Below are 18,637 nucleotides of genomic sequence, written 5' to 3' on the forward strand. Positions count from 1 at the left end.
TGGGAAAGCATGAGAGAGGGAAAGAAAACAGAACTGTTGCACAAGAGCACTTGGATTTTACAAAAGAACACTTTTTTAATCATAGTGGATGATCGGCTCCCAAGCTCTTTTGTTGTGTTCCCCACCACCACCTAAATACTACAGTTCAGCTGGTTCAAAGCCAAAAATCCATCCTTCCCCTATAGATTGGAGACCTGCTGAGCTGCCAAATACAGTGGTACCTCAGTTTACGAACTTAATCCGTTCTGGAAGTCCGTTCTTAAACCGAAACCATTCTTAAACTGAGGCGTGCTTTCCCTAATGAGGCCTCCCACCGCCAGTGCCCTTCCACCATTCAGATTCCGTTCTTAGACTGAGGTAAAGTTTGCAAACCAGGACACAACTTCCGGTTTTGGGGAGTTCATAAACTGAATAGTTCGTAAACAGGGCTGTTCTTAAACTGAGGTACCACTGTATGCTGGGGTTCCTCAACAGATGAGTTGGTGGGAAAGGGTCACTTGCTCTAATACTGTGGTGCTAAATACAGTAGGTTTAACTTCAGCTCATTATTATTAAAGAACCTGTAATGTTTGAGCCACAAACCTTTCCAGAGATAGCAGTGATTTTATGCAACTATGCTTACTTTCAAGGTTATGGTTAAATTTTGTGTTTCCCACAGACCAGTTCTCCCTACTCCACTTTACTATTTTAACATGTTTTACTAACCAAATAAAATCCAAAGTTTCCTCCATATAAAATAGTTTATTTTTCAATTTTTAATGCAATTTTCCTTCTAGAATACCGCATGATTTTCAATGAGCATACAATAGTAATTTGTTCACATAAGCAGATACAACAAACTACCATCAACCAGATCAATTCTAGTTCTAGTATTCGTTTGCTTTTAATCAAATTCTAGCCAGTCATTTTGAAGACATGTTGGAGGTGAATTGGCAAGTACTTCTTATCATTCATGAACTTGACACTTAAGATTCATATCCAATGCATTCTTGCCAGTTTATTAAATATCTAGCGCATGCGTCATCTCAGTGGATATAAACAGGCCTCCTGATTCCACCAGCTACACTGTGTGCAGCAGATTATCAGGCCCAGAGTTTTAAAAAGGAACCAAAAAACATTATTGCAACTCAATCTTAACCAAAGATTTCTAGCCATATGGCTGTCGTCATGTTACAAGACCCATGAGTTCATAGTTTGGCATAGTAATTACAACTTAGATTTTTGAGAGTTCCCCCTTCCAGTTAACCACATACTTATTACATAGTCATACATTCATTCATTCATACATACATACATACATGCATAATCATACTTTTATACACTATATACAACACCCTAAGATCCTATAAAGGTGGTGGCAGATGTAAATGGCAGAATTAATCCTCCTCTACAGAAGTGTTAGTTCTCGTGCAGACAGCTGAAGCCAGTGCTGGTTAATCCATCAAGAATGTCTACAGACTAGACAAGACCTTCATCCTATGCTGCAATTCCTCCCATTTTAGCTGAAGAAGCGGAGGGAGCAAGCAAGTTTACTCATTATCCACAACTGAACACACAGTTTTTGTACTAATCAAATGATTTGGCTTACTCCTTCAATAGACCAAGTTTTTTCAAAGCCTCCTTTCTATGCTCCTCTGTGGCCCCCTTAGGGGTGATCTTTACACTGACACATGGTGGCCTGGGCAGCTTAGAGGGGGGCTGAAGTGGATAAGATCGTCGTTTGTCGCTTTTTTCCAACTCAGCATTATGCATTTTGTTTTCCTTCAGATCCACAAAGTCTTTCCCCGTGCCAAGGGAAGCTGGGCGTGGCCGGCTACTGCGAAGAAAGTTTGGAGTGATTTTGTCAAAAAACGACATTTTGCCAAGTGAACCACTGTTCTTAATATTCTGGTCCTCGCTCCCAGAAGAGATGCAACTGCTCAAACCGACACCTGAACGCTCAAGTGTTTTGGATTTGACATTGACTTGCTTGACAGCTGCAAGGTTGATATCCACTGGGTAGATTTCTTTCCCACCAACCTGGTTGTGCTGTTCATCAGACTTCTTATCAGAGGTGACATTATCCATATTTACATTCTCCCTGCTGCTTGTCCTGGGAGTTTCTCTTGGAATTGAGTAAGGTGTGGTTTTGATCACATGATCATCGGGATCTTTTTCTTGATCTAGTGGGAGACCCAGTTTCTTAAGAGCTTCTCTCCTGGCTCTCCCCTGTTCATTTTGGATTGAATGAACTTTTTCCATGGAAAAATCACCAGTTGCAGCTCTGGGCCTGCCGTTTGATGGAGCCAGAACCTTTATCTTGTGACTGGGATCCACATTGAGTGACACAGCATTACCTTTGCTGGTTTTAAGGATAATATTGGGAGGCAGTTTCCTGGGTTTGGGGGCAGTGGGAGGACCTTGCTTGAAGTTGGGATCTAGGGCAGGTTCTTCCAGTGTAGGTTTTTGATAATTTTCTTGAGCAGCAGTAATTTGTTCAGAAATCTTCTTGCTACTTTTAGGAGAGAGAGGTTTCAGAATGGCTTCTTTCCCAATTGCTACCCCCATCTTATCTAGTGAAAGTTCCGTCTGGGTAGCTGCAGCCCCATATCCCTCCACTACATCAACATTCCTCTTATTTTCATAGTGAGGTGTCCCACTTGGCTCTTGCCCACTTCTAGGATGACTCCTCCGCTGGTCCTGGAAAGGTTCAGGGGGTGGGATGACTATAGATTCCAAGTTAGATGGCCTTAACTGGGAGCTCATTTTAGGCTTGTCATTTGGTATGTCCGCTGGCTCGTGCTTAGGAGACCCCCATGAAGTCTGGCATTTCAGAGAATCAGCAACATTAGACCCTGTTGCTTCAGCAAGGGAATCCTTGGGAGCACTTTTTACGCTGATGTTCCTTGGAAAGATATGGTGACCTGGATTTGGGGTGACAACAGGAACAGAGCCAGAAAGGCATTTTTTGCTCTTTGGTTCAATTTTGTTGCGCTTTCCTAGATTTTCATGATCCAGCTCTACAATATTGGGAGTGGGGATAAAAAGGAACAAAAGAAGGAGAAGTAAGTATTGTTCTTACAATCTTACTATCACAAAACCTCAACAAAGAGAAAGAGGAGAAGAGCAAACCCAAGTCCTTAAATTATTTGCCTTACCACAAAAGGATGAATTAAAAACAAAATACTAACTGTATCAAAGTGATATTTTAACAAATCCCACACATGTTATTTATTAGATTAAAAGCTCAAGGAGTAACAGAGAATATGTCTGTCTGTCTGTCTGTCTGTCTGTCTGTTTCTATGGTGGGGATGTGTGCTTGTAACCAAACTGGAATTGGATTTAGAGGTTAGGAAATGTCTTTGGTTTTTCCACAGCATAAGTGCATTGCCTTGAACCATAATACTTTAAGTTACCAACCTAAAGCGATAACTCAAGGTCATTATGGCTACTTTTAGTTGTTCAAAGGAGCTAAAATGAATGTGTGCTTTTTAGCATCCAAGCTACTAGATCTACCCCTAAATTTTGTGCTCTTAATAGAACATGCATGTGAAACACTTTTTCCACACGGAACTCTACAGTTCTGAAACTAGTTCTGTGCTTTGTTTCCTCACCACCACCTAGACTGAGCCAGGAATGATGCTTCAGCTGAAATATTCCTGTTAAAGAATCACAAGAGAACTCAGCTTACCTTTAGGAACATCTCTCATAGGCCACGTCCGTGGTTGCTTAGAAGACTCAGCTGTCTCTGCCTCATCAGTAGAAACTCCGCTGTCTCCTTCAGTATCCAGAGAATCTAGTGTTTCTTCAAGGAACATAAGACATTCTTTCTCCGCCACTGATAGATAGTCATAGCCACTGTCACTCTTCAAGACAAAAAACAAAAAACAAAACCCTGAGCAACATGAACAAGGAGACATAAAAGCTCAAAAAGAATTATCCTCATCTCAAATTTATTACCTTCCATAAAGACTTAATTACTGCAGTGAATTTGCAAGAATTTGGTCTGTCAGTAAGCCTACAAAGGAGCACTACCTAATCTTTATAACCAAGGTCAACACCACCATTATTGTTCTCCTTTTTTTGTTCTCCCGCTGAGACCACATAAGAAAGACCCACATTGGTTCCCAATATGTTTCTAGGCACAATTCAAAGTGTTGGTGCTGACCTTTAAAACCCTAAATGGCCTCAGTCCAGTATACCTGAAGGAGCGTCCCCACTCCCATAGCCTGAGATCCAGCACTGAGGGCCATCTGGCAGTTCCCTCAGTGCGATAAGTGAGGTTACAGGGAACCAGGCAGAGGGTCTTCTCGGTAGTGGCACCCACCCTGTGGAACACCCACCCACCAGACGTCAAAGGAAAAAACAACTACCAGACTTTTAGGAGACATCTGAAGGCAGCCCTGTTTAAGGTAAAGGTAAAGGGACCCCTGACCATTAGGTCCAGTCGCGGACGACTCTGGGGTTGTGGCGCTCATCTCGCTTTACTGGCCGAGGGAGCCGGCGTACAGCTTCCGGGTCATGTGGACAGCATAACTAAGCCGCTTCTGGCGAACCAGAGCAGCGTACGGAAATGCCATTTACCTTCCCACAGCAGTGGTACCTATTTATCTACTTGCACTTTGACATGCTTTCGAACTGCTAGGTGGACAGGAGCAGGGACTGAACAACGGGAGCTCACCCCATCGTGGGGTTTCGAACCACCAACCTTCTGATCAAAATAGACCATGAATTTTCTGCAACCACCACTCCCATTCTCAAAGACTTCAGACAGAAAGACTGAATGTGGCCACAAGATATTTGGGTCAATAGTCCAATGGCCAAAATGAATGCATAAATTACATCTGCCAGATTCCAAGATTCACAGGATTTGTCTGCTTTCAGTAATTTTCAAGCATAGATATTACAAGTTGAGTTCCAACTGTCAATTATTTAATGTCAATGTCCCAGCTGATATACCCAAATGGTAATAAGATAAAAATCTGACGTAGGAAGAGTTGGATTCCCTTGCTTTTTCTAGGATGAGGCCATGTGGGAGTTTTTGCAAGGTACAGGTTTATTACGACGACAAGGTAGAGGCCCCACAATAATTGAACTACCCTGCTCATCGTTATTAATTAAATGCACAAGTTCACTTCTAGTGTGCAACAGAAGGAATGGAAGTTCAATTCAGAACTGTAATTTACATAGCTGTCAACTTTTCCCTTTTCTTGCAAGGAATCCTATTCGGAATAAGGGAATTTCCCTTAAAAAAAAGGAAATGTTGACAGCTATGGTAATTTGTGGTTAGTAAATCTCTACAAATTACAGTTAGCAAATATCTAGTAAGCTTCAAGTCAGACAGGAAATAGTTTACCTGGTCTCATCACTCACTAGACAGAAATCCACTCCACCCCACAGAATGACAGTGCTAAACTTGGAGTGAAGCTGTGTTAAACTTTAGTGAAACATATCACAGAAGTTTGCATTTACACAAACTTGGCTAAGGCTCACCACAGTGCACTCTCCATCACCATCTCTTCAATATGGCATTATTATTATTCTTCAATGGACTAGGCATTGGGAAACTGCAACTACAGCAGCTCCAAAACATTTCTAGTGGAAGTACCGCCATTCAGTTGTCATTCAAATTTTAATATTCTCAGCAGGTTGACTGAGGGAAACTCCTTCACATAGGTGCTTGGAGAAGCCTCACATCCTAAGGGCAAGTTCATACATTCATGACCATCACTCAAATAATTTAACACCAAGGGCTCATCCACACAGTGCTTTCTAAGTACAGTGGTGCCCCGCAAGACGAATGCCTCGCAAGACGGAAAACTCGCTAGAAGAAAGGGTTTTCCGTTTTGGAGGTGCTTCGCAAAACGAATCTCCTATGGGCTTGCTTCGCAAGACGACAATGTCTTGCGAGTTCCTGCTGGGTTTTTTTCCCTTCCCCCCTTTTCCTAAGCCGCTAAGCCGCTTATCAGCTGATCCGATCAGCAGATAAGCCGCTAAAAGCCTCTAAAAGCCACTAATAGCGCTAATCCGCTAATCCTTCAATGGGCTTGCTTCGCAAGACGGAAAAAAACCACTAGACGAAGAGAATCACAGAACAGATTCTTTTCGTCTTGCGAGGCACCACTGTACATGTTCATGCTTGCAAGCTCTGTCTGAGCGCTTTAATTTCCGCCCCCCTCCCGTTGCTTTCTCAAGGAAAACCTGCTATTTATGCTGCATTGAAACAAGTGGCAATTTGGGTTTTCTGTGGATTTCTGTTTGCTTCAATTCAGCGGTAAAGAACAGGTTTTCACAGAGAAAGTGCTGGGGGAAATAGAAAAGGACTCGGTCACTGAGCATGAAAGCACAGACCCCTGCCTAGAAACAGCACACAAGGAAGTGACCTAAGTGACAATCAAGTCAAACACTTGCCTCAAAAATTAGTTGCCCCAAACAATATGCTTATCCCTGTGTATCCCATCAGCCTAATTCAGCGTATCAGAGATTATGGTAGTTGTAGTGCAACTACAGGTTCCCCATCTCTACAATACAAAGCCCTAGATTGCAAGTAATTCTGATTTTTTAAAAATTTTAGTTGAAAACTTTAGCCCAAGGTTAAGATGGTGCTTTATCTTTTATATTTCTTAAATGTTTTAGCAGTTGGATATTTTATTTAGGGCCATAGACCTGTCTGAACGTTCTGAAATTATGTGGAACAGAAAAATAAATTGAATTAAATTAATATACCTTTCCAGACAAGCTGGAGTCGTTGCTGATCATACTGTCACAACTGCCTGCACTGTGAACAATTGCTCTGGGTTCTGGGTCAGCTGTCCTTATCCACAAATCCTTTTTAGGCATATCACTAGTCAGGCAAGGGAGCAGTAAGTATGACTGAGGAACTCTGGAGAGGAAACATAAGAAGAAGCCATAAACATATATCACAACTTCAGAACATACTCAAAAACAGATTACTGCTGCAGAAATCCTGCCGGTTGCTGCATATGAATATCATTTTTCAAGGATTTCAACTCATTTATACCTTGCTGCTTTTACACACATGGCAGCTTACAACAAGATATAAAGCAATGCCCAAATTCACAAGCCTTGGGATCCAATAAAGTCAGTACACTTGACTTAGTGGTACTTTCCCTTCACTATGATACATTGCTATAATCAATCAATTATTGGAAGCAGTGTCCTCAGGGCCACCAACAAACAGGTAGAAGGGGTAGGAGTTTGTGGGTGGCCAACCCCCCCACCCCAGCTTTCATCCTTTTTTAGTAGCATAAGTATGTCAATCAGACATTTATGAAGAAAATTAGAGCAGAAAATGTGACTCAGCAGGCAGCACTGTTGCTAAGGACACTTCTTCACTGTTGCTAAGCAACTGGAGGAAGAAATATTGATGCCCACGCCTGGGACTCAAGAGGGGCCCCTCCTAGAGCAGCAGGAAAAATCAGAAGCTAAGAAGAAGAGGATACTGGGGTGTGTTTGTTAAAGCACTTTCCCCATGCCCACATTATTTCATTCATTCAGTGTGCTGCCTTTATAGAATAAAACAAAATGGGCTTGGTTCAGTATATGTTACTTAGAAGTAACTCCCTTGAAATAAATGAGGCTTCCTTCCTACTGAGGAAAAAGATATGTGATATTGCAGTTGTTACCCTGCTCTGCTTTTCCACACCCCACAAACAATCACTACTGGTCTGCTTGTCGTCGCTGGGCTGTTCTTTATTCATATACAGTAATAATCTTTGCCTTGGCTTTTGACATCTGAGGTGTGTTTTTAAGACCTACCCTATCGCTGTGGCAGTGATCTATGTTAACTTTTTTAACATCAACTTTTAAATTGTTGTAACCTGTTCTGGGACCTGTTGCTGAAGGGCAGCCAATCAAAATAAACAATACTAATACAAAAATACAAAAAGAATCAGCAAATAAAGCAAACAAACAAAATTAAACACCTTACAACTGCAGCGGGTTAAAATTCCTATACACTGTACTTTTAACATAATAGTTTTTTGAAAAAATCAAGGCAAAATGTTTTGCGCACAACTGATAAAAGTTGCAGGCATTTTAAACCCACTTCTGTCTATGCATAGCTCTCACTCACACACCCTACCTTTCAGGAATAAATAAAAATAAATACTCTGGGCAGAATTGTGATTTATTACTAGCAACCTTGTGCCCAGCATTGCTTGGGAATTCTAAGGATTGGTTCACACCAGTGTTTAATGTGTATTTGCAGCTCATTTTGTCTCTAATTATTATTATTTTTGCATTGTCTATATGATGCCTCCTTATCCAAATGGCAGCCCACACCTTTTCCCACTAAATTTGAATTTTCCTAATCAATGGATAATCCAGTAAAGAAAGAAAATACAAGTTAAAATAGTATGTGACCAGACTGTGGATCCAGTGAAGTGCATTGTGTGGGCAGGTTGTTTTACATGACTGGTGACATTTCACTGGGTGCTGCCTGCCACACTTCCTACTTCCATTTTGTTTCCATCTGCCCAAAGAAAAGCTGCTGAAGGCACATTCACATTTTAACAGTATGTTTTTTTAAAAAAACAGTTATTTTGGCCAGAAGTGCTTTTGCTTGAAACAGCTGTATTAAAAATAAAAATAAAACTTGTCCTTTCAGGTACAAGAGGTGGGAAAGGAAATAAAGGCAAGGAAGTGACCATCTTTCATGCCACTGTCTCCAAATCCTTGCTTGACTTGGAGCCACACACATTACTGAAGGGGCGGCGGTGGCATTCACTGTTTTGTGCACATCTGGTACATCAGAAAACCTGTATATAAAAAATTAAAACGTGCACATGTACAACAGGTAACAAATATCTGTGCAAATATCCACAACAGACTTCAGGTTTCCTGGCTTGGAGCAACACATACATTTAAAAAATAGTGCCTTTTGTACAAATTTGGCACACTGGAAAACTTGTATTTCAGAAATTTATGAAGTGTGTGCATGGGTAAGTAAATACCTGCATACATGCCCACAATGGACCTCAGGTTTCCAGAACCTGTGATGAGTTAGGAAGTACTAACTGAGAGCAGGGAACACCAACACAATATTGTGAATACATCCAATCAAACACCACCTACTAGTGCAGACAGAAAATAGTAAGAGGTTTTGAAAGCACTCGTGTGGATGACAACAAACAAGCATGCACATGCAGAAGTTGGCCCATGTCCACCTTAACCCTTAAAGTGATCACCAATATAAAACTAGCATATCAGAAAGGTTTTGAAATCAGTGGTTAAAAAATCAGTTCAGTCTACCATCTTGATTCAAAATGCTATCTAAATGTACTTGAACACAGACGAAAACCTGCTCTTTGATCTCAGGAATCATTATGCAAAATGTGGTTACAATATCTTAAGGAGGTGTCCAAATACACAGTGAACAAACATTTTTCCAAACTACATGGTAAGTATTTTTAAGTCATGTCACATATTTCACAAAAAGTGACTCACAATGTTAAAAAACTAGCAGGTAAACAAAGTATAAAAACAAGACTAGCTGGAACAAAACAAGACTCATACAACAAGAATAGCTATTAAAAGCAATTTGCTCTTTCGTAAGGTTTTTCTTATAGCACTTCTTGCACATCCATTGCTGTCACAAATCCCAACATCATTTGGAAATGCCATGTTGACAAAATCAGTTTCTCTTTCTGCTTTTAAGCAGATTTTTATACATTCCTGTTGCTGTTTCAGTTCAGAATTGGATCAATCCCAAGCCTTTTTAAGGGGTTCTCTTTCTTTATGTAATAAGAGGAGGGGGCGGGGAGGCTAGCAAGTCCTGCCCCTTCCAGCACATCCCCCTCCTGTTCTCTGCTGGTTAAGGCTTGCTGCACGTTCTCAAACCCCAACAAGCACTGCAGAAATGGCCCATGCCCACATATATCTGGCTATAGAGATGGAATCTTACTCTGGATTGTTGAAGACCCTGCTGAAGTCCCCACAGAAGCTACCTCTGAAATGAGTTCTCATCTTGGAGTTTAAGACCACTTCCTCCTGTACACAGCTTCTAGCTTGTGTGCCTTAAATGGTAGAAGAGACCGTTTCGAGTTACGGTACCTCTCTCAGTCAAGAGAGAAGGCATTAGCCGAGACCAATGCTTCACCAAACTGTAGACATTTTGCTTGCCAGACAGAATACACTCCTCCTATCTTCATCCACCACCACATGCTGTTCTAGATGTTCTCCCAATGCCACCCCCCCCCCCCGCTGACTGGGTTGGGGGTGCGAGTGGAGGGAGGAGAGGAAGAAATCCCTGTTGCATCAGTGGAGCTCATTGCTCCCACTAGCGCAGCTATGTCGTTGAATCTATCCCTATGACCGGATGTAACCCTTGTAATGAAAGAAAGGCTCTATGTTTCTCCAAGCCTATAGAAGTTCAGCCTCAGGACATCAGAAGACCTGCATGCAGGAAATGCACTGCATTAAAGCACCAGCTTTCTTTGCACAGGAGCACATTCCTTCGGAATGACAAGGAGAGCAAAGGATGACATTTCACAATATCATATCCCTTTATTATTACTACTAATGCTGACTCTGCCTATGAACCAGCAACGCTGCAAAGTCACAGATTAACTTTAAATAATGCAAGGTTGTCACAGGCTCTATGGGCAACCTGCCTATTTACTTAGGGCAGAGGCCAGGGTGTGCATTTCCCTACCTGGCACATACCTCACATTCCTTATGTGAAGGAGAATGCCTTAAAGGGACAGGCCACACACATATGGTAGGACAGGGGTCTTTTAGAAAAGGCCCATCCAGACAGCCCCTTCCCATGTTCCCGCTTTAAAGCTATACAGTGGTGCCTCGCAAGACGAAAAGAATCCGTTCTGTGATTCTCTTCGTCTAGCGGTTTTTTCGTCTTGCGAAGCAAGCCCATTGACGGATTAGCGGATTAGCGCTATTAGCGGCTTTTAGCGGCTTATCGGCTTATCGGATCAGCTAATAAGCGGCTTAATGGCTTAGAAAAAGGGGGGAGGGGAAAAACCGCAGGAACTCGCAAGACATTGTCGTCTTGCGAAGCAAGCCCATAGGAGATTCATTTTGCGAAGCACCTCCAAAACGGAAAACTCTTTCGTCTAGCGAGTTTTCCGTCTTGCGAGGCATTCGTCTTGCGGGGCACCACTGTAGTGCACAATGAGTGGTGTGGGATGAGTTGGAGGAAATCTAAGCAGGTGTCTTTCACCCCTACTAGGGATGGAGAAATCTGCCAGTTTAAGATTTGCATTTTTCCAGTGTTAAGTTCAGTCCATCACATTTTCACACCTGACTGTGATTAAAAAAAAATAAAAAAAATCTTAGAAGTATTCATTAGCATTTTATTCCACATTTTGCCCAATGTGCACACTTTTGTAAGCAATTTTACCTAACGGAATGTATTTTTGTATGTTGTTTTCATTATTGTGAGCGTTTTCATGTACATTTCCCCATAATATATGCAAAATTCTGAATCTTTTGAAAGAAAGTTGACTTTTGGTTCACATTTTGTTTTGGTGAAATATAAATTAGGTACAATTATGGAATTGTAGAGTTGGAAGGGACCCCAAGGATCATCTAGTCCAACCCCCCCTGCACTGGAGGAACATGCAGCTTGTCCCATATGGGGATCAAAGCTGAAACCTTGATGTAATCAGCATCACACTCTAACCAACTAGATTCACATTTAAGCGTACACTGAAATGACTTTCTTCCCCATCCCTCATCCCTACACACATATACAAGAGGTCACTGAAAGAGGCCAGCTGCTCTGGTGCCACTGATATAAAATTAACAGCAACAACATATGTCTGATTCCTTACCCACCTGTCACCGTAAGGTTCCAGGGAGGATTACAGCAATTTAAAAATACAATATTAAAAACAATTAAAAACAAATTATAGTCACAATAATAGGGTGGATCCTAATAATATATATCTCATATTTATCTCAGGTCACGTACCAGAGGCCAAGGTACAATGGAGACTACATAAGGAATGTGTCAGATACACCTCTGTGGGGAGGGAATTCCAAAACTTTGTGGTGGCCACCAAAAGTGCCCTCTCCCAGGCCACCACGCACAAATTTCTGAGGGTGGTGGAACTACCAATGTGAGGCCCGGATGAAAACTACAGCTGTTTTAAAACAGAGGTTGATACATAGGGGACTAGTGGGGGATTAAGCTGACTGCAGTGTGTGGAATTTAGGGCATGTCCGGAAATTCTACACCGGTTACAAAAGGCAATATTGACTACACCCCAGCTAAGCTTCAAAATCGTATTAAAGCTTCAAAATCATATTAAAGGGCAACTGAGGGGGTAGGGGTATGATGGACAGGTGGCATTTACAAATCAGAACATTCATCGGTTCATGTGAAATTTGTGCAAAGTTTGCCTCAAGGTGATACAACATCCGCTGTTTATTGAGCCTTCATTCCAATTTGTTTGCGCAGTTCATAAAACTTCACTTTGAGTTATTGTTGTCCCACACTTCCGAGTGCACGTCCTCATTTTTTAAATAGACTTTTTCTTTTATGGTGTGTATAAACACTTCCTTATATACTGCTTTTCCTCCAGGGAGCTTGAGTATGTGGTTTGGCTATACTTTATCCTCACAACAACCCTGTGACGTTAGCCTGTGATAAGATCACCCACCAAGTGTGCTTCATAGCTAAGTGAATGCCTTTCCAGTCCCAGTCATTTAGCTTAACTTATACTAACAAAGACCTGATTGGACAGGAAATAATACAACCATAGAAATACAATGGCTATATTCACATCAACCTCAATACAGCCTCATGGCATCATCCTCTATGTCACATACTGTCTTATATTTCCCACAGTCTTGAGACTCGAATTCACCACGTGCTGGTATGCTCCCTCTTCTCATATATTGTCTCCTCCTTCACAGTTTGCTGCGACAGAGCCAACTGTGATTACACCTAATCAGAATTGCTTCAAAGCTATGATTTACAAACCTTCACCAAACACATTTAAAGCCTTTTAATCCTAGTTTGGTCCTAATGCAAATCCTACAGAAAGGGGAAAGCACACCTCTGATTAACCTTGAAGCCCTCTGCCCCATATTGTTTTATGTCAAACAGCCCTGGCCACAGCCCTCATGTTCCCCAGCTTCCCCCTCAAAAAGTTTAGAGTTACATACTAAGGCAACTCTACACACTGAAGCCATTCATGTTTCACCCTGATGCTTGACTCGCACCCAATCCCCTCTGCCTTCTGTCCTTCCAAAATAAATAGACATAAGCCCTAGTCCATAGACACTGAGTCTCTTTGTGTGTGAACCTCCAGGCTGATCCGCAAGGTCAGATTTGAATCTTCAAGCTACAGATCCAAGCCATGATCCAACAGCCAAGCTATGTGAGAGGCACCCTACAGCTTCTGTTGAAGCAGCTACTGGACTTGCCTAAGACTATGCTACAAAATCAGTGGCAGAAGCCAAGAGTGTCACCCATCTTTTCCCACCACTCCCTCCCCATGCTTCATTCAGTACACATGAAGCCATTCTGCCTTGTGAGGATGTGGTCACAAGCTTTCTAACCAGAAAGACATGTTTCCAGCTCCACCCCTCTGCCTGTCACATTCTGTAAAGTCATCCAGCAAGAGATGGGAAGACTACTCCCTCTTAACAAGGATAACTAGTATTTAAAGCTCAGCAGCACTGAAAAGCTTCTTTTCAAAATGCAGGCATGTCAGTTCCATTCGTAAAAAGGCGCTAGAACATCACAGGGTGTGTTCATTCAAACTGCAAAAATCAGCGTGATCAAGGGTGCTATCACGTCAGCGAATCATCTTATATAATAAACAGGAAACTCTCAAAGATTGCGGTGCACGTGTGCCAATCATAATATTTACAGTTTTCACATGGGAGACTGAATGCCTTCCATTATTCCTCAGCCTTGGCCATGCCCTTGATGCCACATACATAAGCAACAATCTAGAAAGGGAGCAGTCCCTGCCTCACTTCCCATCTCATCTTCCTTAGGTTAGGAAGGACCTTTATGAACTCTGCTTGGGGGAAATAAGCTATCTTGTGTCTTACAAAATCCAGCAACAGGGTTCATTCACATCACGGCATTGTACACAGAGATTAAATCAAGACAAAATCCCACGGCCTCCTATCAAAGACAGCAATTTCTCCACTCGAGTTACCGTATTTTTCTGTGTATAAGACTAGATTTTTTCCCCTTAAAAATAATGTCAAAAATTAGGGGGCATCTTATACACGGATACATCTTCTCCCCCCCCCCATTTTCTTCAATCTGAGTCCCCCCAAATAGGGGGTGTCTTATACATGGGGGAATCTTATAGATGGAAAAATACGGTACTCTGCTTGTGTTCCAGTACACAGTATTTGTGACGAAGTTGGATAAGAGAGTGACTAACAGGTATTTAGCAACACCACCATCATCAGTGCAGAATGTTCAGTATGGACAAAAGGAAAGTTGCTCAGGCACAGATACACATACACCTTACCTTTGCTTTAACAGGATGAACACTGTTGTTTTGTGAAACAGTTTTTCATAGCCATCAATTATACCATTTACTTTCAAGTGTATAAGGAGGCAACCATGACAAGAGAGTTACAGGGCTGGCCCAATACATTTTAGCACCTGAGGTGAACTACAAAATGGCACCACCACCCCTTCCCCCAGGGAAGAATGGGTGAGTGAAAGTCTACATCAGGAACAAGGGGGGAAATAAACATCTACATCTGGATCTGCTGCCCCTGTGGATCCTGTCGCCTAAGACAATTGCCTCACCTTGCCTCCTGAGTGGACCAGTCCTGCAGAGTTATTTCATTAGGAGGATGCCTCATAGTAAGAAAATGTAGGGGGGGGGGAGACTCTCATCACATTGGATCAACAATAATCACAAAAGAAGATGTGTAAAAAGCAGTCTTCTGACTTCTGTTACTAAAAGGAACAAACATGTGTCCAATATGATATTAAAGGGTTTGGTGCACTGAATAAGCAGCCAAGAAAATTACAACCTAACTTGCCCAAGACTGTATATTACTACTTAAAATTTTGATCCCTAGCATCACAATTAAGCAGCTGAACCTGGAAGGACAGTTGAGTAATCCAGAGCCTAGATATTCAAAAGGCTTTAGAAGCTAACAAAGGTGTAGTTAAAGCTCTAAAATCTGAGATATTAAATATTAACTCACAACCTGAAGCCACAGTTCACTGATAGCGATTATGAACATAGGACACAGCAGTAAAATGTTTTCTTGCTGCATTGCCACTTATTCTTAAGGAAATGAAACCAGGGTGTGCCCAATACCTGATATTGTTATGAGTTTGAGGGAGAGGAAATAGGCTGTAGGTGAGATCCTTGTAACCCCTTGTAACCCCTTGATCCAGCAAGTGTTAAAACATAAGCCAGGCCAGCTAGATGAGGTGATAGCCTGGGTGATGGGCCATTAAGGGGAAAACAAAGGAAAGGGGCAATTGAGTTTAGAGTTGAGTTGCAGTGATGTGGGCCAGATTTCAAGCAGCAAGCTGGGAGGAGAGAGAGAGTGTGTGCAATGTTTGATGTCTGTTTGAATCCAAGGCTGTGGATATGGGAGAAACAAGATCCTTTTGGGTGTTGATGCTATGATAGGCTCAGGTTGTGTACATGTGCAAATAAACCATATATCATAAAGGCACCACAGTCTCCGCTATGCCTCATTCCCAAAAGGAAACATAACCCCTGGGTAAGCACCTAGAATCCCTGTAATCTTGCCCCACTCGGAGATTAGGGTGGTGTGAAACAATATCAACAACGCATATCATATATGAGCCAACTGAAGGAGGCAGGCATTTTCGATTCTTGACCTTCAGCTACAGTGGAGTCCCTGTAGGCTCTGGGCCCACAAAACATATGTTTACCACCATGTAGTGAAACGGGTACCAACACTGTGGAGGGAGCAGAGGGAATGGGCAACAGCCAGCTCTCAGAAGGGAAGCAATGAGTGAGGCAGCTGTACCCACTACCACCTCAATTTAAAGGGGGTAGGAATATGGATTTGAATCCAAATTGCTTCTTGCAAACTGAGAAGACAAGCCCCATTGGAGTTCCCAATGAGGAACTACCTGCTGGATCCGATCCTAGCGGGACTCCCTGACAGCATCTATCCCTTCAAGTTTTCAATTGTGCCTTTGTAGCTGCAACTGCATCTGTCCCGCACTGACATCACCTATGACATCGTTTGTGGGGAAGGTCCTCACTGGCCAAACTGGGACTCTCGTGGGCCAAATTATGTCATGGAGCAGACATTCCCCACTGCTATTTTATATCATAGGCATTAGAAACAAAGAGCCCTCGGTACATGTAGTACTGCTGATTACTTTTTAGACAGAGGCAAAATACTTGGGTCTACAAGATCAGATGGTCTCCTCTATAACTAGTTGCTTTTTAAACTATAAGAAGATTAAGTACTAGGTCCTACAATCTGGAAGGTAAAGTCCTTCCACCAAGGGGCATTATAAATATGGTTTATTGTCACAAATGACGTTAAACAATCAATCAATCAGCCAGATGAAGCAGTGCACATTGTTGGAATTTAGCATGCATCGGGACAAATACCAAGAGTCAATTACTATCTCTTTTCCCTGTTAGATCATTTCATGGTCCCCTCAAGTAGAGGTTACTTTAATTTCTTTTATAGTATTTTCTTGGGGGTTATAGGCTTGCTCCAGTTTTTAATCTAGCACACAGAGCTTAGCTGACTGACTGATACATTGCCCAAGAATACCCTGCAAATGAAACTCAGTGACTCCATTGAAGAATTTAGATTTTGTTTTTAAATAAGCTTTGGTGACATGTATTCTTATGTATTAAAAACCAACAGAATTAAAGAGAGTTGCCAGTTCACTAAAAATAAAATAAATGCTACTTTGAATGCATCTGCATGGACTAATGCTATTCTGCATCCCATTGGCCAAACCACATCAGAATAAGAGACAGAACGTGTCAAACATACATGCACAAGCACCTTGACCCTGGAGACCCATCCACTTCTACCTACACAAAAGACTCTTTAATCATTACCCTTACAGTACCAGAGCTGCACAATCCTAGTTTTCCAGTTTCAAATTACAAGCAGGCATCGTTCTGCATGTTTACCTGCATTTAACTGATAAGGAGCACATTTCCACCCCCATCTCATGTTAAAAACAATTTCCATCCAAGTCTCTGAAGATTTATTAAAATAATTTAAATGATTGCAAAACTTAAAGTAAGCTTATTTTCCCATAAGTGTGATAATTATATATATAATATATATTATATGATATAGAGAGAGAACATTTATGCTTGGTTGCATCTTCCAGATTTTTTGAAAGGAAGCTGCTTTTCTTACTATATATTTTCATTGTTAATAAGCCTGAACAGAAGCCATGAAAGAGACAAACATTTGTCATTCACAGATTTACAGATTAAAAGTCATTTTAAAAGCAACTAAGCGACCAACAGAATTCCCCCTAAAAGCTATCAGGAAAGGTTTGCAACATGCATGGATTACCTTCACTAGGAAACTCGAGACTTTCCATAATCCTTTACGAGCCCAAAGATTTCAGTAGGAACAACGGCAAGAAAGATAGCACGAAACAGGGGAAGCGTATAAGCAAGACTGGACAAGCCAGCTATCTGGTCGGCTATTTGTATCTAAATCCAGGAACACTCCTTTTCCGCCTAAGCAAACATAGTTTAGTTAGAGTTTAACTCACCTTTACTAGGAAATAAAAACAATTCCAGCTACTCTGCTATGAAATGACAGGACCAAACAGGCTATACCACCTTCTCTGTTCTCTTCTTGACCTCCTACTGACTTACCTAGACAGGTAAATTCCTCCTCTGTCTTCCTCACTCCACCCTACTTCTGACTCTCAACCAATCATGCATCCTCCTTCAAACTCCTCATTCCAGCTGTTACCAAAAGGAGGGGAAGGCGGGATTACAGAGCTCTCGGCCAACCACTTTTTCCCCAGTTCTAAACTTTGGCAGCCAGGAATGAAGCAAAACAGGTAAATGTTTATTTTTAATCTGCATTTTCTGAAGATGAATCGTTTGCAGCTAAAATGTCACAGGTTATATTTCCCATTCAGGGGGAACTGTAGGATATGAGTTTTCTCTTCCTCTGAAAAAGGGGGGTGGCAAAAAAAAAATCAGAAGCCCACATATGGCGTGGGGTGCATTGCTTCATTCTTTGAAGCCCCTTGGCTTTCCCGTCTTTGTTAAGGCTATATTCCTACTGCTTTTCTTCCCCTACCAATTGCTCAAAAATGCAGGCAGAGGACAGTCAATAACTCTGGAGAATGGAGTTGTAGACGTGGGTCACTTTCCATCAGCTATCTGGCTTAGATCCAGCAGTGTGTGTTATTCGTTTTATTTCTTCTAACGTTCTCAGTTTAGCCAAGCTTCCCCTATCTCATTGTTGGCATCCGTCTGTCTCGGGAGACAATGGAGGAGTGTGCCTTTGGGGGTGAAGTCAAACCGTTGGGAGAGTTACAGCACCTGCTGCGGCTGTAGAGACCAATGCAGGCAAGACATGTTTTGTTGCAGCTGGGGCAGATGAAGGCATCCGGTTGTGCTGCTGCAGATGCACCATGGCATTTCTTCTCTCTGTACTCATTTATCCTCTGGTGTGTGCTACACACTCACAA

The 18,637-nt window shown here is 41.9% G+C and overlaps 1 protein-coding gene across 4 annotated transcripts; it reads right to left on the reverse strand.

Annotated features, from left to right (window-relative positions):
• Positions 1-721: 721 nt before the first annotated feature.
• LOC309533796 (specifically androgen-regulated gene protein) lies at positions 722-17,867 on the reverse strand. 4 transcript variants are annotated; one of them, XM_082225379.1, is made up of 4 exons: positions 17,808-17,867; positions 6,706-6,862; positions 3,671-3,845; positions 722-2,999 (listed from the first exon to the last, which is right to left on the reverse strand). In XM_082225379.1, the coding sequence occupies exons 2-4, from the start codon at positions 6,817-6,819 to the stop codon at positions 1,585-1,587; spliced, it is 1,704 nt and encodes a 567-aa protein (XP_082081505.1). In that variant the 5' UTR covers positions 6,820-6,862; positions 17,808-17,867; the 3' UTR covers positions 722-1,584. The 4 variants fall into 4 exon arrangements, with proteins under 4 accessions (XP_082081505.1, XP_082081503.1, XP_082081504.1 ...); XM_082225377.1 differs by having other exon boundaries at positions 17,702-17,824; XM_082225378.1 differs by lacking the exon at positions 17,808-17,867 and adding an exon at positions 17,497-17,638.
• Positions 17,868-18,637: the final 770 nt, after the last annotated feature.

This window comes from Podarcis vaucheri (assembly GCF_965113315.1).
Source record: "Podarcis vaucheri genome assembly, chromosome: 6".
In the NCBI taxonomy this organism is placed as follows: Eukaryota; Metazoa; Chordata; class Lepidosauria; order Squamata; family Lacertidae; genus Podarcis; species Podarcis vaucheri.

Excerpts from the sequence above, each read along its gene's own strand:
- LOC309533796 (XM_082225376.1), bottom strand. The coding sequence starts at position 7,020 with ATGTGTGTAAAAGCAGCAAG. Across the intron at positions 6,863-7,000 it reads ATGTGTGTAAAAGCAGCAAG|AGTTCCTCAGTCATACTTAC; the intron begins GTATAAATGAGT and ends TTTCCTCTCCAG. Across the intron at positions 3,000-3,670 it reads TATGAGAGATGTTCCTAAAG|AGCTGGATCATGAAAATCTA; the intron begins GTAAGCTGAGTT and ends CCAATATTGTAG.